The sequence below is a fragment of the Phycodurus eques genome, chromosome 10, assembly GCF_024500275.1.
Source record: "Phycodurus eques isolate BA_2022a chromosome 10, UOR_Pequ_1.1, whole genome shotgun sequence".
NCBI lineage: Eukaryota > Metazoa > Chordata > Actinopteri > Syngnathiformes > Syngnathidae > Phycodurus > Phycodurus eques.
This window is the reverse complement of record NC_084534.1, coordinates 8,987,530-9,009,410: the sequence shown is the minus strand read 5'-3', so window position 1 is coordinate 9,009,410 and position 21,881 is coordinate 8,987,530. Positions and strand designations below refer to the sequence as shown.

The following is a 21,881-nucleotide window of genomic DNA, read 5'->3' as shown; positions in this document are numbered from 1 at the left end:
CATTGAATTTTCAATTTCCGACTTTAGTGGCTCAACAATACTAAACGGCAAGGCTTTACATGCAACGTGTCCAGCTGTGTGGTGAAAACACCTACTGTATTTGGTCTTGGTGAGGACGGAGCAGTTCTCTGAGCAGCGCTCCAGAACCATGCGAGGTCCAAACAGGTTGGGACAGCACTCTAACTTGATGCAGGTCTTCCTGCAGAAGTCTGCCACACGATCTGCTGTGCGGACAATTTCCACTGTAGCTCGGTAGCTCTTTCCCTTGTATCTGAAAAACAAGAGAGGCACATGTTTACGTCCACTCGTGCTTTCAGGACATTTGTAGACTAGCATGTATAATATACTAGCCCAGCTGTGAGCACTTGTACTATTCCTGCTGGTTGTCTTATATGAAATGGTGTTTCCTCTCACTTGGCTTTGAGAGTCTCCCCATGGCCTTGCCAGCGACTCTCCTGATCCAGCTGCAACTCCCTCAGCACGCGGCTTGGCTTGTATGCAGAGTTGATCAGAAGAGTCAAAACCTGCACAAACAGTAAAAAATGCAACACTTGACGGTTATCTGGGTGTTGGTGGCTTTGGTGGTTTATTCTGCACTGGTGTCGTGTGTAGCACTATCAAGGAAGTACGTATTTGAGATTTTGTGTCACACGATTACCTAGCTTTTTTTGGTGTACAGTGGACCCCTGCTATTCATGGGGGATAGGGACAGGGCTGGACTGTGAATAGTGACAATATGCAGATATAGTAATTGACGGCTATAATAATTGCTTTGAAAATTATATATATATGTATATATATATATTTTTTTCCTTTTTTTTTTTTTTAAATCCCCCAAATTCTTCAATAAGGGGGTAAACTGCTAATAAGCGTTTACGGGGTTGGTTGTCCTGCAAAAAAGAAAGGAAAAAACACTGCGAGTATGTAGGGGTATACTGTATGTAGTTTTTGTGATATTTTTGTTTGATGGCGTGCTGAGAGATGTTTCTAATGTAAAATATATGTCTTGGCTCAATAATCGACGGCAACCACTGTAATAAAGCAATATTAATGTATAATTGCTGGCAGCTGAAGATTAAATTCATGTACAGGTGCTTCACAATAAATTCGAAAAGTTCATTTATTTTAGCAGTTCAATTCCAAAACGTTAAACTCATACAGTATATTATATAGACGTAGTAAACACATTGGAAAATACTTTTCAGAAGGCCAATTACCTACCTAGTTTCTATCTTAAAAATCTTTTTGATGGTTTCTTATGTCATATTCAAACTCTTCAAGAAGGTGAATTCATTAGCTGTAAGCTGTAATAATCAAAAATATAAAAGACTAAATCATGAAATATTTCACTGTGTTGTGAATTGATACATGATATTATTTATTATTTCTTATTGAGATCATCTGTATGTACCGTTTTATTGAGATCATCTGTATGTACCGGTAGGTATGTAAAGCCTCTAGTAAGATAAATGGGGACAAACTATCTTTTTCTTCTTGTCATAGTCATCTTTTTTATTTGAAGTAAATATAAAGGGATCTCACAACAATTGAATGATAACAAAATGACCTCTTTGATCACGAGGACGCAGTTTCCAGGGCCAATGAACTGAGGCAGCTCAGCTATGCGTCCCTTATTAAGGTATGGCCCGGAGAAGCAGCGATGGTTGAAGTAGATCTTGGGACAGCAGTATTTTCCATTTCCATGTCCTTCAATGTGGATCAAAACACAACATGCATATGATTGTGGGAGGCAACAAACAGGGAAAATATTTCGAGCTTTGTAAATGACAGATTTCACTGACCAGCCTCTGGCTGATTTGCCATCTGCTGCTTAACAGTGTCAGGTGATGACGACTTTGGTGGCGCTCGACTGCAAAGTGATGCAAAATGAGTCAGTCAAGAAAGTTGATTCAGTTGGAGAAATTCAGGCGTCTGACTAATAGCCAAATTTATACTCACTGTTTCTCAGGCTGCACCACAGCAATCTTCCTCTCATTTTCCACTGAAAGACAATAAATACATTTGTGCAATAAAAATGTTTAAGAGTGTTATAGTTGTATTCATAATCCCTTTTCATACTGCTCATTACAGTCAGCTTTGGTCACTGTATGTAAGTTAACAATACAGAATCAAAAGGCATTGCAAAAGAGGCTCTAGTTGCGGGTTTGTAAGTTTATGTGCTAATTCCTGGCTATAATTTTGGACATAACATGGGAGATTTATGATCGGTACAAAGCTTAGAAATTTCAGTAAATTCTACAGTTATTTACCTCATACCATACAGTAAATTACTGTAGAGTGATTGACTATAGCTGTATAATCAAGTTACTGCATTTTACTATGTGGTATGTGGTAAATAACAGTAGAATTTACTGAAATGTATAACAGTGTATAGTTAGGGTTATGATATACATCACCTGAATATGCGCATGGGGGAGATGAAAATTTAGATTTCTCAGCATGCACAAATAACTCTAGTATGTATGAGTTTTATTTCGGGTATTTCCATATTCTTCAATCAAGTGTTAATTTGTATTAATTTTTACAGATGTCAGGTGGGCAATTTAGCATCCCTGTATAAAGGGTTACAACATTTTAGGAATATAAACACTGAAGAAAGAATATTTTTATATTTATATTGTATCTTTAAAATCATGAGATGGAGGATTAATGAAACGTACCCATAATTCACAGCATGTATTGTAACATGTCTCCAAGTTGTTTAAGATTGCTAAACAAGATGAATGTATATAACAAGAGACCCATGAAAGAAAATAGGACTATCCAAGAAAGAGATCATAAAAATTACTTTACTTTATTAATTTACCATACTATTTGTTTTGGGAACAAAGTGAGAAGTGGTGTCCTTTCATCCAGATCTGATTTAGGATACCTTATTCATCATCTACATTGATGAAACAATCCATTTCACATCTATCACATGTATCTAGGCCCCTGTCAAATTATATCGCATTCGGTACTATGCTTTGTTATTTATTGTGTTGATGTAGAATCCTGATAGCGAAAAGGAGGTAACGTTTGTTCTGGGTCAAAGGGAAGAAAATATCAATAACTGCTGTTGAAGTGCATTGATTTTGCAGGAAACCCTTTTAAGCATAGCTGTACATTGGTTTGTGAAGAGCTGCTTACCTGAGGGCTTGATGGGGTACACGAGAGGATAGCCGTTTGTCTCACACCAGCTTACAGGGAAGATGTCCAGCGAGTCCACATGAATGGTCAACTCTGGCATGGGCTGCTTCAGACCTGAATAAATATGCACAAAGACATTATGACTTTCCTTACGAAACACTGATGCTGAGTGAAGGTTTTTTATTTCTTTATTTTTTTAATAAGTTGTCATAATATGTTATGATCTGCATTTTATTCCTTCTCCATTAGAGGTTAAACTACAGTGACATGGCTCAGGTTAGACTCTTATCATTTAAGGTTGCAGGACACAATATGTGTTAATGTAGACAAACCAAACCCAGGAATCTTTCTTTCAGTCCTCACTCTCACCTTCCAGGCTGAGCCAAATATATTGCCCTTTCACCCTGGTGACTGTTGCCACGTGAATGTTCTCTGGTGACAGCGGATTGACAGCTTCCAGTTTCATAGACTCTTCAAAGCTATGTTCACCCGTTTCCTGGTTGTGTAGAACGAAACAAGAGAACAGTTTTAGGCAAATAAATGGCATATCCTCCCCGTCTCTGGTGATGAAATAAAAAAATCTGAAGAAAATCTTGCATTTACGATGTATTCTATCTACCATGAAAGTTATTATTACACAGTACACACATGGACACTGACTGAACACAATCAGATGACATGAATAACAAAATTAATAAATTATATATATATATATATATATATATATTGAGCAAGGTCACATTAATACTTTTTACTTCATTTGTTTTTATGTTGTGAGCTATGTGAAGGGAACTTGCAAATGTTATTGCTCCATTGTGTTTCTGCTTACAAGGCCATTTCTCATTCAGTCTTCACATAACACCAGTGTGATAGTACCAGATAGCAATAAGCTTCACATTTGATTGGTACTGGCACTTCATTGGCATATGTTAAAGGTCATTCTGACTTACAGTTGGGAAGCAGTGCTGAGGAGCTGCTTCGGCCTCACACTGTTTTAGATAATCGGCCCAGTCAAAGTCTGGACCCTGGTAGCCTATACACGACACAAAGTAAACAAAAAGTAATAATGACACATTGTTCAGAAGCAAGGGAACAATGTGTGTTAGAGGAAAATTTGAGTCATAGAAAAGAAGCTCCAGTATGAGTGATCTAATCAGGTTATGTGATTATGAGGGACAAAATGTAACAAAACAACCTGGTGGCGGGCTGAGAGGGAGTCCATTTTTGAGACTCCATTGAGCAGGAAAGATCCCTGGACTATCTCTGTGGCACAGGAAGGAGCGCCCATAGCCTTCAAACTCCTCAATACCACAAAGGTCATCCATTGTCATCAGGAAGTACTGCTCATTGAACACCTAGAGATGGTGAAAACGTGACATTAAAATGATTTTTTTTTCTGTTTTATCGCACTTTGGCTAAAGTCTGTGTCAAGCTGAACATTTAACAATCTTAAAGCCAACACAACGATTTAAAAGCAAACATTAGAAAAGAGACTGTTTTGACAGTAAAGTCTGTTACCTTGGCGACAGTGGCCGGCCTGATAGAGATGGGAGCAGCAGGGTTGACTGCTTCCAATTTCATCCCTTCTTTGAAACAATGAGCAGCAATGGCAGGCTGGTCCTGAGACAACAGCACAAGTGCATAATTAGATACACATAGACACAAACAAGGTTTTTGGGGGTTCCAGGGACCCCTTACAGGGGAGAAATTCTTCCAAGGACCCTGCTTTAGAGAATAAAATCATAACTCAAAACTTCTTTCTACCTGAAAGACAGATTCCTGGGTGTAAATGGTTTTGTTTGTCTACATCAACACATATTGTGTCGTGCAACCTTAAATGACAAGAAAAGCAGAGAAATGTTCATGCTGTCAGTACCTTATTGAGCTCCACAGTCAGAGCTACATCTTGAGGTTCAATGATCCTCTGCCTCACGTCCTCCCACTCTGCCTCTGTTCGCAGGCCCAACAGCTCTGCACCAAACATACACAAATCAGCTGCAGAAAGCCAACTGCTCACCAAGTGTTGTATAATTTATGAGCTGCGAAGCTAAAACACAGTCTGTATCATAATGCTGCCGTCAATCGCAAAACACAACCGGACTGCAATGTGAAAGGCATAAACTAACTAATTACATTGATTGCCCTGTTATCTTGGTTTAATAATAAAAAGACAAGTTATAGTACTCTTCTAACCAAGTAGATGCATGCACCACAAACACCACACCATTATCAGCGGTATTCAAGTCAAGAAAACACCATCTGAGCACCGAATCTGCATGGTTTTTAATCTTATTGAGCATTTACCAACAATAAGACCTGAAGTTTGACAAGCTGTATAACAGTAGAGAAATAGCATGCAAACCTTGTAATAGTTTAATTAAAAGAAAAAAAACTTGACACTCTTGAAGAATACCCAAACATCGAAAATACTGGTGGGAATTGATAGGACTTGACCAATATTAATCCCGTTGTTGATTCTGCTTATAGATCCAATTTCTTATCTTAAAAATTCCTGAGTAGTTTTATGAGAGGTAAAAAAATTCCACACACAGTCTTCCACACCAAATTTTTCGTTTTGCTTTTATAAATGCTGTCTGCACAAGACGAGACTTTTTCTCGCAAATAACGAAGCAGAGTCTGGCGTTAAGCCTTTTTCTGAGCCAAGTTGTGGTGGCACTGTCGAACCTGTACTAACTCCGTATGTTCATGATATAATACGTCAAGGTTTAGTGATTATTTTGTATTTAACGTCTTTGATTCTGTATTATTTGAACACCTATAAGAGGTTCCGAGTACAATTGCATTCATGGCTGTGACTCTGTTAACCTCACTAAAATCAAGGCATTGCAAATGCACAATTTAATAATAATGCTTCAAAGAAGAAATCAATTATAAATGTATTAAAATATTTACTTAGCAATGACATTCCAACAATGCTTTATCTTGTGCCTTGATGTTGGTGAGGCTCAGCTTAGGGGAGCATCAAGTGTATGTGTGCTTGTGTGTCTGTTGCTTGTGTATTATGATTTTGATTTACCTTTAATATTATTTTGTATACTAGTGAGGATAAGCAGTACAGAAAATGGATGGATGGATATATGTGTTGAAAGGACCCCCCTTGAAAATGAGATAATGCATCCCAAGAGGCTATCCTTGAAATAAAAAAAATACATAAACAAATAAATGCACAATATAGAATATATATTTTGTATATAAAGGCAGTGGTCCCAAAATATTTTAGCACCACTGACCAATTTCACGTGAATAGGTTTTTGGTTATTTCAACCATAGAGATAAATAAACACATTAGTATACGTATACTAAATAGTATTATTTTACACACGCTTCCAGTATGCCGTATTCAGACAAGTGTTACGACATAACGACAGCGACACAGTGCCATAAAGTGTTACGTGTTGGCGCGCGTTTTCTAACTTTTATGATGAATAATGCTCGAGCACACAGCACACGCACAGCGAGCACACAGTTGTTGTGCGCAAATTATGTGACATAACAATCTGGCGATGAAGCTTCACTTTGTGTCACTGCCCTTGTTCTTCACCGCCATTCCGTGGTCCCACGTTAGTTTCATCAGCTTTGGCTATAGACTTGTATGGAGGAGGATGTCTTTGTTGCGAGTTACCGGTATGTGTTGTAAGTGCAACGTACCGCAAAGATACGTTGTGCTGCGCAATTAAAGCATCTTTAAGGGGAACCGGCATTGTTTGGAGGTATACAATTCCAATGGAATCGGTTAACTGGACCCGGTTCGAAGTCGGAACTGGTTTTCAATTCCCACACCTAATAAAAACTCTTCTTCCGTCAGGAAAATACATTTTGAAGACCGGTGGAAAACCACTCTCATATGTCATATTACTCACTTGAATTACAGTACTACTAAAATGGTTGATTCAAGCAAGTCATTTTAGCTATTAAGTGACATTGCAGCTCTTATAATTGATACACATGTCAAAAAATCCATAGGGGACTCGTCACATGAATTGATTATGATTCAGTTACTGGTTTGGGCCGTACATGTGAAAAAATGGGCAAAAATGCTGATCAATGTTTTTCCAAAGGAAAAGCAGATGTTTGCAAATCATCTGCTTTAATTTCTATTAAACATAGAGATAACCAGTCTGCTTTTATGGGGGCCTACAGAAATCAGAGGCCATTTACTGTTGAGAGGATGAAATTAGGATTTGGACAATTTTAAGTTCAACAATGGCTCTAAACGACTAACTGATTATCAAAATGGATGTCAATGTGATGATCGATTAGTTGTCGATTAATCGATTCATTGTTGCACCTCTATTTAAAGTGCTTAACAAATAAAGTCAGATTGATTGGTTAATGAATGAAGCCCACCAAAATATAGTAGGTGATTTCTGGCAATGTGTGTCCTACCCCTCAGAAATATTATTTATTCCCATACAATTGTCTTCGTTTTCATAATTCAATTTTTTTCAGTGTGGCCCTAATACTCTTAAAATGTTAATAATATTAATTACTTGCTGTTATATAAACTTTAAATATACAGTACTGTGCAAAAGCGTTACTGTGCTTGTTCTAGCACTTCTATATTGACTATATACTTGATACTTCACACACTCAGTGGAGTACAGACCTCCACCTTTTGTTGGGAAAAAACAGTGTGAATGCTTCTTTTTTTTTTCAGCATTCCTACAATACTGGCACTGTATCCAACCTTGGTAGGCTTTGGCAGCTCTATAACATGTTAGCATATTGAATTTCCTTCTTTTGTTTCCATGAATACATATGAATATAAATCTAGAGAGCGACAGTACGTCCGAGCCACTGACCAGGAGGAGGCCTGAGGGTGCAACCGTGCTCTTGAGCCCAGCCGGGTGGGTGGAGGCGTGGGTGGAGGTAAAAGAGCCAAAGGGTTGCGGGTGTGTCCGGGAGGTTCTCTGTCCCGACCAGCCGGAGCTTCAGCCTTCCCCCGACATTCTCCTCTACCTCAGCGGCCCAGGCTAGCCCCGGGTCAACACTGTCCTGGAGCTCCACATAGCAGCCGGCACTCAGCAGCTCCATTGGGTCCCGACCACGCTGAGGCTGAGGAAAGCAGAGGAAACGGCGCGTGAGAGCGTGCACACGCAAACGCAAATGCCCACACAGTCAGACAAGGTCAGGAATTCATATTAGGGGAAAATGTGCTGCATGACTAAGTTAGAGAACTGAAGCATGGTCACTGAAAAGCGAACTAAATATTTCAGTGAATCTTCTTAATGCACACAGCATAGATTTGTTTTTGTCTTTTCAATGTTGTGCAGCACAGTGCGATAGTGGCGAGCTTGTCAGCTTCACAGATGAGAGGTTCCGGGCTGAAATGCATGCACTTTCTTGTTGAATCACTTAAAACTGAAATTGAATTGAAATTGAAACAGTTTTTGCCTTTTCTTAAAAAAGGCTGACAAATGGAGCAAAGTGTTTCTCCCACAAGGACAATTACAATATGAAACTAACGTGACAGCTTGACAGTGCGCAGTGCATTAAAGTGCCAATAATGCGTGCTAACAGTGCATCTTCGGGTACAAACATTGCTTCTTGCCACGCAATAATACAGTACTTTCATTTGATCATTTGAAGCCATTTTCAACGAGTTGGCAAAGTTCAAATCAGCCGTTACATTAGAATGCCATTGGCATATGCACACACACGTGAGAAATGCTGCTCAAGCTCCACCCCGCTCATGTTGAAGGACAGCTGCTGTGGTTTCCTTGCTTACCAGTTCCAGCAGGTTGGCAGGCACGCTGCGCTCCTCAGCCAGGACCTTCTCAAGTAAAGCCTCCCAGTCCTGGTGCTTTTCACGCACACCTGCGAAGGATCACACACACAAAATGCTTTGGTATCCACCTGACTTTGTTTGGACTTGCTCTTATCAGCTGTAAAATCAAAGAATCTATTGTACAATAGTTCACTTAACTTGGTAGTACAGTACAGCATTACATATTTATACAAAATACATTTACAGGGTCAATTAAATACAGTGGTACCTTGACTTACAAGTTTAATTTCTTCCATAACCAAGCTCGTAACAGCATTTTCTCATATAGCAAATCAATATACCCCATTGGAAAGAACTGAAATTCCATTCCTCTATCCTAGCCCCCCAAAACTACCACAAATTGTTTTGTAATGAGTTATTAATAAAGGCAGTGAATTGTTTAAAAACATATCAAACAGAATAAAAGAGAATTTAGGAAACAAAGTAGTTTTCTACACGGTATTTAGTTAATAATTCCAACAAGCTGGAAGTCACAACAGTTGTGTGAGCGCTGTGCTGTTAAAGGGGTGTGGCCAATGAGTGAAATCAGAAACACGGCCAGTTAGTCCCCGTGTGAGCGTTTGGACGTGATTTTTTGCCTACTGTAGCTGCTTGCCAGTGTTCTCATTTTGTATTTGCCTGTTTGACTGTTATGTTCAATAAATGGTTGAGAGTGAATCAGCGACTGACTTTTTTTTTTTTTTTTTTTTTTTTACTTGAGCGGCGGGCGTATCAGAATCTCACTTGTTGTAACTTGTGGCTCACAAAACAGAGCAAAAAAAGTGGCTTTTTTTTTCAATAAGTCAGGAAAATACTTTTCCTGACTTATTGTTCACATTGAGGCGGAGGAAAGGCAGGACAAGGGTGTTAGGTTTTAACGAACGCCTGACACTCATTTGTTCCAGCCTTGTTGTGATTAAAGAAATTGTCGCTGTCTTGATTTTATCATTGTTGTGTACGCCATACACAGGGGGACACACAACAGACAGGACTGGCCTTAGTATGCTAATTTGTTGAGGTTACTGTTTTAAATATTGACTATGAGGAGTCTTGTTAACAAAAGGCCTTAATAAAATGTTGAACTACGTACTCTCTGGCTTCTTTAGTTTTCAGTACAGATGCTTGAAAGCCGGCTATTTAAAAAAGTTTGATAACAATCGAGATCGGACGATACGAAAAAAATGAATCATGATAATTTTTTTGCCAGATCGTGCAGCTCTACTCATGGTCATACAAGATGTTGGTGCAGTGTTGTCACACATCAAATCCTCTGAATGCGGGGATACTGTGTCATTGTGTGAAAGTGCACGCGGATACGGTAATGACCCCGATTGTCCTCTGCAAAACCCCGATTGTGTGCGGGGGTCCTGCCGGGTTTTCCTAAGTTGCCGAGCGTTGGCAATACTTTTTGCTGAGATTTAAAATGTGAATCGTATATGAACAACGTCACAACATTGCAGATGTAACAAGCAATCAAAAATGCCATGTCATATCACATGCGCTTTCAAAACAAAGCTGCTCTTGATGTGCGGTGGACTTGAGAGTCACACTTTTTGTTCCTCTAAACCAGTGAATCTCAAAAGTATGAGTACCACTAATGGCATGCAAAGAATCACTGCTCAGTTACAGGTCCGTTGTATTTAACTAAGTTCAATACATTTGCATTTAATCTTTAGGAACAGTTTGTTTTTAAACTTTTATTTAGGTACTATTTTGATTTACCTTTTATGTGCAGTACACTTTAATTGTATCATTACTTGCGTACCGTTTTTGCATATAACATTTTTACTTTATTAAATGTGTTCTTATAGTTAGACATTATTCTCATAAATTACAAATGTTTTTCATGTAAAATTATGATGTTTTTTCACCCTCCTGTCATATTTTTTAAAATATTTTTTGAAGTATTCAGTCTTATTCGCTGGTGTGTTTTTTTGATAAGTTTGACTTTTGTTTCTCCCATAATATCACAACCTTGTTGTATAATTTTTCTTTTCTTGTCATATTATGACTTTATTTACATGTAATTTTTCACACAATGTTATTCTTGTAAAATTACATCTTTTATTTTCTTGAACTTTAGGAATACAACCTCTGTCGTTTTTTTTATTTATTAAAATTTTGGTCCACTACGGTCCTGTGTTTTAATGTCGGTCATTACAGTGGTACTTGGAGAGGCAACTATTTTTTGGGCCGGTACTTTGTGTAAAAAAAATTGACAAGGACTGCTCTAAACAATACACAATTGTGAAAGTTACAGTACAATATGGCTGATGGATCATGGTCACTTTCCTAACTGATTGTGGTAGCTAACTTATCTTTACTGATGCCTGTTACCAAACTTCTGGTTCACAAAAACAAACTAATTGAATATTAAAATCAAATTCAGTCACATGTACTATTTTTCCATTTTGTATTTTGCACCTAAAAATTTAAGTATGAAAAAAAAAATGCATTTTTCCATTTTGTGTTAAAATGACCAAAACCAAATGACAAAAAAAAAAAAAATCACTTTTGGGTTTTTTGATGATTTTCAAATGAAAACGGTAAGAGCGAATGATAGACAGATTCTGCTTTTCAATTAAGAACAACAAAAAGATTCCAACTTAGTCTCACCTTCAGGGGCTCTCATGATCTTGCCATGCTGCCGGCTCCAGCCTAGTGGGTGCAAGTCGGCTGTCATGGTGTCACACCAGAAGTCAGCGCTGCGATTATCCTGGTATCCTTCATAGCGGAGCAGCAGCAGCTGGCCACATGTCGTGATGATGCTTGCCACCCAGTAAGGACTGTCCGCCTCCGAGCGAACACACACCTCCAGCTTCATGCCTGGAGTCAAGCCTGTCTGCAAACCCTGGTCCACCTGAGACAGCGAAAAATGACAAACGTGGACACATACAGTTCATTTTCAGTAGCTCAGTCTGTAAGGACATCAGCTTGGGGAAGAGGAAGACCAGTTAAAGATCTGTCATGGACCAAATTTTGTTTGCTGGAGAGTTGCTACCTTGCTTAACTCTGCCAAAGCAAGGCACTGACCACAACACAGTTCGTCCATTCAGCCTTTGAGCTTTGTATTTGTCTTGACTGTGTGTATACAAAAACACGAATGTAGAATGTTAATGATTTTCCCCTATGACACAATAAAGGATTCTTTTTTTGTTGTTGCTGTTTTACAGCAGGTTGATAAGGCTGATGGATGAAATGATGAAAAGAAAATAGTGCACAAAAGGATCACTCAAGGTGATGAAGCAAACATTCATATTCAGGGGGCCCTCCGTTTACAATATGAGCAGCATGCAATGAACTAGTTCACCCCCTTCCAGCGGTCAATCCAATCAAAGGAGTACATGTAAGGAATGCTCTCTCTTTATGGTACTGATTTCCACTTTATTATTTTATATTTACGACCGAAAAGTGTTTTTCACTTCATAATTATGACTTCACTACTGTGTTAGCGTAGGTTAGTGAGAAAGACTACTTCGGTACAAAGTCTGAAAACCGTTAGAAGTCCCGAAGTTGGGACGTTGTGTTAAACATAAATAAAAACAGAATACAATGATTTGCAAATCATGGCCAAACTATATTTAATTGAATACACTACAAAGACAAGATATTTAATGTTCAAACTGATAAACTTGATTGTTTTTAGCAAATAATCATTAACTTGGAATTTCATGACTGTAACACGTTCCAAAAAAGCTGCGACAGGTGGCAAAAAAGACGGAGAAAGTTGAGGAATGCTGATCAAACAACTGCTTGGAACATCCCACAGGTGAGCAGGCTCATTGGGAACAGGTAGGTGCTATGATTGGGTATAAAAGGAGCTTCCCTGAATTGCTCAGTCATTCACAAGCAAAGATGGGGCGAGGTTCACCTCTTTGTGAACAAGTGCGTGAGAAAATAGTCGAACAGTTTAAGGACAATGTTCCTCAACGTACAAATAGTAAGAAATTTAGGGATTTCATCATCTACGGTCCATAATATCATCAAAAAGTTCAGAGAATCTGGAGAAATCACTGCGTGTAAGCGGCAAGGCCGAAAACCAACATTGAAGGCGGCACTGCATCAAAAGCCGACATCAATGTGTAAAGGATATCACCACATGGGCTCAGGAACACTTCAGAAAACCAATGTCAGTAAATACAGTTCGGCGCTACATCCGTAAGTCCAAATTGAAACTCTACTATGCAAAGCAAAAGCCATTTATCAACAACACCCAGAAACGCCGCCGGCTTCTCTGGGCCCGAGCTCATCTAAGATGGACTGATGCAAAGTGGAAAAGTGTTCTATGGTCCGACGAGTCCACATTTCAAATTGTTTTGGGAAATTGTGGACGTCATGTCCCCCGGGTCAGAGAGGAAAAGAACCATGCGGACTGTTATGGATGCAAAGTTCAAAAGCGAGCATCTGTGGGGTTCTGTTATGGGGCTGTGTTAGTGCGAATGGCATGGGTAACTTACACATCTGTGAAGGCACAATTAATGCTGAAAGGTACATACAGGTTTTGGAGAAACATATGTTGCCATCCAAGCAACGTCTTTTTCATGGATGCCCCATCTTATTTCAGCAAGACAATGCCAAACCACATTCTGCACATGTTACAACAGCGTGACTTCGTACTAAAAGAGTGCGGGTACTAGACTGGCCTGCCTGCAGTCCAGACCTGTCTCCCATTGAAAATGTGTGGCGCATTATGAAGCGTAAAATACGACAACGGAGACCGTGGACTCTTGAACAGCTGAAGCTGTACATCAAGCAAGAATGGGAAAGAATTCCACCGACAAAGCTTTAATTCGTGTGCTCATTTCCCAAACGTTTATTGAATGTTGTTAAAAGAAAAGGTGATGTAACACATTGGTAAACATAACCCTGTCCCAGTTTTTTTGGAACGTGTTGCAGTGTTAATGATTATTTGCTAAAAACAATAAAGTTTATCAGTTTGTACATTAAACATCTTGTCTTTGCAGTGTATTCAACTAAATATAGGTTCAACATGATTTGCAAATCATTGTATTCTGTTTTTATTTATGTTTAACACAACATCCCAACTTCATTGGAATTGGGGGTTGTACATTTTTTGTCCGCATTATGAAGACAGCTGAGTGCACCAGTATGATGACTAAGGTGCACTACTACTGTAGAACGACTGTCTTTACTATTAAAGTTTTTCCACAACTAGTGCCCTTTTTGACCCAATAGTATGCAATTCAACCTTAATTGTAAACTACTATGCTGCAGTAGTAACACTACTAATCCATGCTTTCTACATCATGACCAAAATGGTCACCCTTATTAGTGGAAGACCTGTCAGTATCGTGCTGGCACTTCATTGAATAGATGTTGTTTCTTAGTAACCAATTTCACTAAAGAGTTAAAAATATATTGCCATACCAACACAGCTGCTAGCCTTTTGCTTTGGTGCTTCTCTTAAATATGAAGCAAACCACACACACATTACACTGATAAAACAAATAAATCAGTGTAAATTCAATTGGGAAAATAAGAGACTTGAGATGCTGCATTTACTTTGTATTGACAGAGCTTGGGTCGTTTCTTGAGACACTTTGCAAGAGGGAGATCAGTAGGGGTAGAGGGGAGGGCAGCAGGCATAGAAGGTGTGAGACGATGTAACACACTGCACAAATGCACAACATCTTCACTGCTTCATCCAGTAGTCGGTTTTGGAGCTCGGTGAGAACTATTGAACATGTGATGTCAGCAGCCAGCTTGCAGATGGATAGTATTTTGGCACAGATCTTGCACAGTGACTTATTTCATATTTTTAAACGTATTATAATTCTTTATACTCTGTCCTCCCTATCATCTTAGCAGAGTTCAGGAAGCAAATTCGCCTCTCTTTAGCAGTCCCAATCATCACTGCTTACCCCATTCTTTAAAGGTAAGCTCTTAGAAAAAGATGCCAAACGTCTCAACATTATCCACTATGTGTTATTTGCTTTTTAAATAAAATGTGTGTCCACAACTTTTAGATACTTATTTTGAAGTGTTCAATTTTAAAGGAAGTGAGGGCTCACATGTTTAAAGGCGTGATGAGGCACAGACGCAGCGCCGGTCTCTTCCAAATAGTCGTCCCAATTGAAGTCGGATACATCCTGAGCACAGCCTCCATCTGGAACACAAACACACGTTTCTCTCCTTTTATAAACCGCTTTCTAAAATATGATCTTCCGCTTTTCATTCCGCTGTTTAGAAGAAAAAGATCACAAATCCTACCAGACTCCACTGACTCCTGGCTCATGCTGGTGTGATGTCCTCTTCAACCAAGATTAGGAGCTCTGGAGAGGAATACAAGAGGTACCATCCATCAAATGAATGAGCTCAGACCTCAAAAACACTCCCCAACAAAAATCATTGATTCCTGATTCCGATGACATCATTATATTGCATCAAACCAGGTACACAATGACAACTGACTGCAATCTACAAATTTCAATAATACTTTAAAACGCAGGTTTTCTATATCATCGAGTGGTTATAACGAAAGGAGAAGATATAAACACAACAATGAATGCAAGAAATGCATTGTAACCGACGACCACAAACCATTCCACCAGTGATTTACTGTATATGTGTGTCTGTAGCATAAAATTCAATAAAACATTCAAGTTTCGATGAATCCGGTTAGTTCAAATGAAACGTGAAAACCTTTTAAGGTAATTTATCATTCCTTTGTGATGCATATTTTACTGTAAAGTGGTTAAATCATTTTCCATTGGTGTACAAAAATATGAAATGTCTCATCTAGCCCAAACTCTCCTTTTCAAAATGTCTTAAAAATTTAAAGACCGACTGGTTCTTCAAGTGCACATTTGAAACCAAGACAGGCTTGACGTTAATGTGGACACACATCAAGCTTTGACACGTCAACGTGACCCGCTGCATTGTGACACACACATGAAATCAAGTTAATTCAACCAGAGTTGCGGCGTGAATGAGGGGAGCGCTGGGCGGGACCACGGCGCAAGCGGGATGCTGGTCTGTCACAGCAGCTCCATTCAGGCGGCCTGTCAGCCTCGTCTTTGTCACACGGGACATCTCTATTAAAACCGCGGCCCAGATCACACACCACCCCCTCTTGCACACCCCACCGTCACAGTGACCCCCGTGCTCCGCCAGGATCTGCGCCGCCTTTCACCCCGACCCCACCCTCTTTGCCTTTCTACCCCCACCCCCCGGCACACCAGAAGATCACATTGTCCCTGGGGTCACACTCTCTCACGTAAGAGTGGGAAAAAAAGAGCAGTGGAACAGAACTAAAGTTGACAGGCGCTATTCTTAAAACTGATGCTGATCTCAATAATGAAAGCAAAGATGTTTCCACACACACACAAGCGTCTTGCATTTTCTCTGAAACAAATTTTGAAGTCCTAAAATAATATAACCTGCACTATATTTACATGCATTAAAAAGTAAGTACTAAATCGACTGAATCCAGATTTCGAAAATGCAGGTAAACACCTTAATCTGACCGCGTTATTAAGTTGTTTATTCTTTCTTTATTTATTTGTTTATTTATTGTAAACCTGTCCTGTTCAGCTGCATGGCCTTGCAGAATGGTGGATCTGTATGCCTTTGTGCTGGAACAGTTTTGCTGTGCGAGAAATACTCCATCTGCTTATTTTAAAATGTTTTTAATTATTTTCATGTTTATTGAAAGTGCAGCCTGACAGAAAAGGGTTTTAGGGGACAGACAGAGGGACAGAGTGGACAAGGGGACTAAGGGTGAAAATCACAGCAGAGCAATAGTGAGACAGTCTAGATATTTGAACACAAGTAACATTACAACAGTTATTTGTGGATTGGGGGTTGGGAGGGACACCCGGTGAGGAGATGCAATAACTAACCACGAGAACCAGATAAGAGATGACAGAAAAGGGGAGGACAGAATGTGGGAAAATGAGCAAGGCCGTGCTACTGTCGACTGGTGCGGTGGGATTCTTTTTTACTGTCTAAATACTTGTAATAACCTGTGAGTTGATATGTTCAGAACCTGTGGTGTTATAAGTGATTCCAGCACAAGTAATTAAAGTCGTGTTTCTATTGAACTTATTAGTGAATGAACACCATATCAGATGCATGTTAGTCAACTAGTATACGGCGTTGCTTAGCCGGTACATCGATATCCCCCCCCCCTCCCCTCGGGGGGCGGCTGACACAGCGAACCCGACCACCAGGGGACCCAACCAGGGGGACACCACCGACCACCCAGGATCCAGGGAGGTCCCGAGCCCGACCGAAGCGCCCTGACCAGTCCCAAGGGGAGGGGCATGGGCACCGGACCACTGCCCCCCACGACCCACCCACCAACAGGGACCAACGCGGGAGCCAGCCAGCACCCAAAAAAAAAAAAAAAAAGGTCGTAGCCCTCTTAAGCGAGTCCAAGTTAAGCGCCCGTCGTGAGTATGGTTGGGCATGGAGAATCGAGAACTGACCGGAACTGGGACCAACGCCCTGGCCCCACCGGAGCCGCCCAAACTAAAAAACCCCGGCCCCCAGCCCCGACACCCACAGTCCGCCTACCCCGAAGAAGAATGCGCACGAAGACACCCCCGGCGCCCAATGGCGACAAACAAAAGCGTGCCTCAATCCTGCCAAAATCAATGACCAGCCGCCCCAGTGCAACACCCAAAATAAGTTCTTTATTCAGTTGGAAAACAAATAATCTTGCGTGTACACACTTCCATCAATTGGGGAGAATAAATTCATGGTACAACTTCTTAAAGAAGTTAATAAATAAAGACTATGGATGGAGAAAAACATATCTTCAGTAGAATATCTCTGAATTTCTGTTTTTAGATGTAATATGATGAATGAACAAACCGCATATAAAACACATATTTTAACATCAACATCACTTTTTTTCAATTCACGTTTGATTTAAAATAGACTGAAATGATGTCTGTATCGTATTTTGTTAGTTCATGGCCATCAACTGTGACTCTCATTACCCTAATAAAAGTCACCCTAAAAAATAGGATTCACAGTGAGTGCAAAGACCATTCACAAGAAGTACCATATCTGTTTAATCAAACTTCATTGAGTCAAATAAGAATGCGCAAAACAATAACGTCATCAACATCGTAAACAAATGATGTAAATCAAATATTTGTTCCCTCATCACACCAGTCTTTACTTCTGTTTGGCAACCGATAATTCTTAGAGGGCCTTCGTGGTACTGTCAAAAATGGACAGACTCCAGGAGCATTATTTCTTTTTCTCTGCCTTTGAGCGTTACCACAACCACAAGAGTCATGGCAGCTCTCTTTTATGCATACATTATAAGCTTGTGCCAGTTAGCAAGTAGCAACAATCCACTCTTCCATATTAAACTTGAACCACCAAACAGGCTGAATAGAGCATCATCACCATCTCGTGTGGCAGGGGACGACATAGCTTGTCGAAAGATCGAATTGCACTTCGTGCCAGTAAAATTTGGCTTAACAGAAAAGTGTGAAAAAAGTGGGAGTGAATCATGCAAGTTACCCAATTAATTTGTGCTTGTAAACATATCAGTAAATGCTTCATGGATTGGCCTTTTCCAGAAACATATCTTTTGTGATATATATATATATTTTTTTTTTTTTTTATTGCCTCTCGTTTAGCCTTCTCCAACCTTTTGCAGAGCAGCACAGGCTTGCGCGCGCACGCACACACACGCACACAGGAAGAGAAACAACTTGGCCTGTTTCACATACAGTAAATGGTGTACATGGGGCAGAACTACCTGCAGCCGACCAGTCTCAATCGCTCGGCACCACCTGAGACAGACTTAGCCGGAAAGAAAAAGGGCCAAACCCCCCCACCAACCCACACACACGCACACACACTTCTTTTTCTTTTCTTTTTTTTTTTTAACTACTCAAGCACTTACCAAATCCTGTAATCTAATTCTCATCAGCACTTCTCATGTGATTAAGCATTTCTGCAGTGTTCCTAAACCTCTGAGGTCTCTGAGCAGGAAGTGTGGTATGACAAGCTGCATAATTACAGACAGCCACAACGTTTCTTGCACATAAAAAGTCTATTTTAATTCCTGATATATGCGATATTTTTGAAAAAACAAAGCATGTTATAAGAGACCAGGGACTTGTTGGGGAAAAAAATGCGTGTCTTCTTTAATTTACTATGAAATCACTATTTCGCATTTCTTCCTTTCACAGAGAAATTGGGAGAAAGAATAAAAATAAAATGATTTAAAATGTATCCTGAAATTAGTATTATGTAGAACAAGGACAGTGGTAGTGTTTCCGACCTTGTGGGTGCCATCAGCAGAGAAAATATGGTGAAACATGTTTCAGCAATAACAAGTTATAACAGACTAGAAGACTCACAGAAATGTCTACAGCACAGAAAATGATTTAGCTGAGTGCCTCAGATTCACATCATGAAGGCATGAAAATGAAATTCAGGGGTAGAAACAATGTGTTTGTCATGTCAAATAAAGGAAACAGATTATTTTAAGTTGCATTCTCATTTTCATGACAAGCCTGGTCTCATTTGACAGTGGAGTGAATAGGGAAGCATGTAAGAAAACAGGGGGGGGGGGGGGGGTAGAACTGAAACTATCTGAGAACAGACGATTGCAGTAGACGATTCTTTATTTTAAATGCCATCTGGCCATGTTAGCAAAAGCGTGGAAAAAAATGAGCTCGATGTACCATGTTCAACAGTGTCCACTTTTGTGCAGAAAATCTCTCTTGACAGAATATATAAATAAGAAATCAATCAACAAGAGCATATATGTATTTCTTGAAATAACTTGTCACAATCAATAGAACTTGATGTTTTCATTAGTAGCCTCCTGTATTATTGAGTGAGGAAAGGAAATGGTTGAGTGTAGAGTACAGTATGTTTGGTGACTTTTTACATGTAGTGTGTGTGTGTGTGTGTGTGTACATATATATTTGTGTGTATACACACACACTCAATGCATTGCTATTTTCTGGTCTGGAACAGATTAATGGCATTTCAATTCCTTTCAATGGGTTAAATTGACTTGAGACACAAGTAAATTGAGTTACGAGCTTGGTCACGCAACCAATTAAACTTATAAGTCAAGGTACTGCTGTATCTCACAAAAGCGAGCACTTCTATTTTTTTGCACTTAGGAGTGTACTCACTTTTGTTGCATGAATGTTTGTGTTTTCTTATTTTGAGGGGACAGTATATGTACACTGTTATACAAGCCGTAAACGAACTATTTTACATTTTAGCAAAGTATCCTTTGTTTCGTGTTGTCCCGTGAGAAGGTACAATAAAATACTGTATTTACAAAAATGTGAGGGGTGTACTTACTTCCGGGAGACACTGTCATGAATAACTATTCGTGTCATTTCACTATGTTTGCCCCACTTCCAGAATTGCACAGAAGTCGGTTGCAAGAAGTCAACCACATCATCCGCCTCTTTCCAAGCGGTCTGACATCACATTTCGACATTATTACTTGCCGAATACGGGCGACATTTTCGGTATTATGTAAGACCGTTGGAGCTATTCAAGGGCAAATGTCCTTTTAGGCGCCTTTAGAGGAGTGCACTGTTCCCCCACGCTCCCCTGACAAAAGATATTTGGTAACTTTCACTCTGATGCGAGCACGACACATGGCCGCTCACGAACGTCTCTTAGCGCGCCTCGGAGTGATGATGAAACGTGTGTGTGTGGGCTCCGTTGGACGCGTGGAACCAGCGAGTCAAGTTACTGCACGTCACGGGCTCCCAGCAATAAGAGCGAGCACAGGCTGACGAGCAATAAGGGGGCGCTTTCCACCACCGAACCCGACTCGTCTTTTTGAGAGACGGGAAAAAAGACGAGCGCCCCACCGCGGCGCAAAACACTGACAGGAAAATGTAACAAACAGTGCGCAGTACGTGAATATTTGGTCGCCGAATTCGTCTCTTACCGTTAAGTAGTTTTTCCAAGTCGCTTTTTAGATGCCGAGCTTCTCGCCGCCTGCCTGCTCGCTAGCTGTTTTGTGAAGTTAGCGTGAGTCACGCACTCGCTTCCGGCATGAGACTTTCAAAATAGAACTGTAGTACATGCGTGACCGACCAACAATCAACAGAAAAATCTTTGGAGGATACTTCCGGTTTGACTGGTGTGACGTCTCCCCGTCTTGACGCACTTCTGGTCCACGACCTCATTCCAATATGGCACAAACGGCTACTGCGCATGCGCTGTATGATATCCTTCTGAGCCCGGCTACATCATGCCGACTTCCATCTTCGCACACAATAAAAAAAAATAATAATAATCACACAACTGCAATTCACGGCAACATATGGAACACGCACAAAACGAACAAGGACTAAGGCAAAAAAGGCGGAGTGTAATTTCTCATGTTTAGAAGTATTCCCATCAATCATGAGTATGTTTAACTCCCAGCGGAATCCCTTCTCAGGAGGTTGAGGTGGAATAAATTACCCACATAATCGAAATACTTTAGATAACTAGGGGTGGGAAAAAAACATCTGCAAAAAGGTTTTTGTTTCGTTTTCATTTCGTAATGTCTAACCGAATTGTTTGTGTCCCCATGATCTCGAGCCGCCCTATTTTTCCAACACTGTTTGACGAATTAGCCAAATGTGGCGCAACAGAAAAGCTTCATGTGATAACCGACTGGAAATGAACCAAGGGAACCTCGTTTGAAACGGCAAATGTTGCACTTGTGCTGCACAAAGATCTCAAGTCGGGGGTGGGGTGGGAGTAGGGGGGGGGCGGGGGGAAGAAACTGCTGGAAATAAGCACAGACTCCGCAAATGCAACGCTCCAAGTTCACCCGTTCTGCGTAACATATTTGACTTTATATGTAAGATACAACATATTAAAATGCATATTATGTTGACGTCTATTTGTTTCACTCGGAAACCGGTTTTGTCGCTCACTTGGGCCACGCTTCGGCTTCGCTGATCCTCCACAATAGACAAAC

At 40.2% G+C, this 21,881-nt stretch overlaps 1 protein-coding gene across 1 annotated transcript in view; it reads right to left on the bottom strand.

Moving 5' to 3' along the window:
- Positions 1–20,990, bottom strand: part of sfmbt1 (Scm like with four mbt domains 1) — a 28,075-nt gene extending 7,085 nt beyond the window's left edge. Inside the window, exons 1-17 of the mRNA XM_061687800.1 lie at positions 20,856–20,990; positions 15,170–15,231; positions 14,971–15,065; positions 11,555–11,798; positions 8,900–8,988; positions 7,974–8,226; positions 5,027–5,121; positions 4,669–4,770; positions 4,346–4,505; positions 4,101–4,183; positions 3,520–3,646; positions 3,151–3,264; positions 1,960–2,002; positions 1,803–1,870; positions 1,568–1,707; positions 415–524; positions 96–271 (exon numbers count right to left, since the gene is read on the bottom strand). Coding sequence (XP_061543784.1) covers positions 96–271; positions 415–524; positions 1,568–1,707; positions 1,803–1,870; positions 1,960–2,002; positions 3,151–3,264; positions 3,520–3,646; positions 4,101–4,183; positions 4,346–4,505; positions 4,669–4,770; positions 5,027–5,121; positions 7,974–8,226; positions 8,900–8,988; positions 11,555–11,798; positions 14,971–15,065; positions 15,170–15,194 — 1,924 coding nt within the window. The 5' untranslated portion in view covers positions 15,195–15,231; positions 20,856–20,990. The remainder of the gene's footprint in view (positions 1–95; positions 272–414; positions 525–1,567; positions 1,708–1,802; positions 1,871–1,959; positions 2,003–3,150; positions 3,265–3,519; positions 3,647–4,100; positions 4,184–4,345; positions 4,506–4,668; positions 4,771–5,026; positions 5,122–7,973; positions 8,227–8,899; positions 8,989–11,554; positions 11,799–14,970; positions 15,066–15,169; positions 15,232–20,855) is intronic.
- Positions 20,991–21,881: the final 891 nt, after the last annotated feature.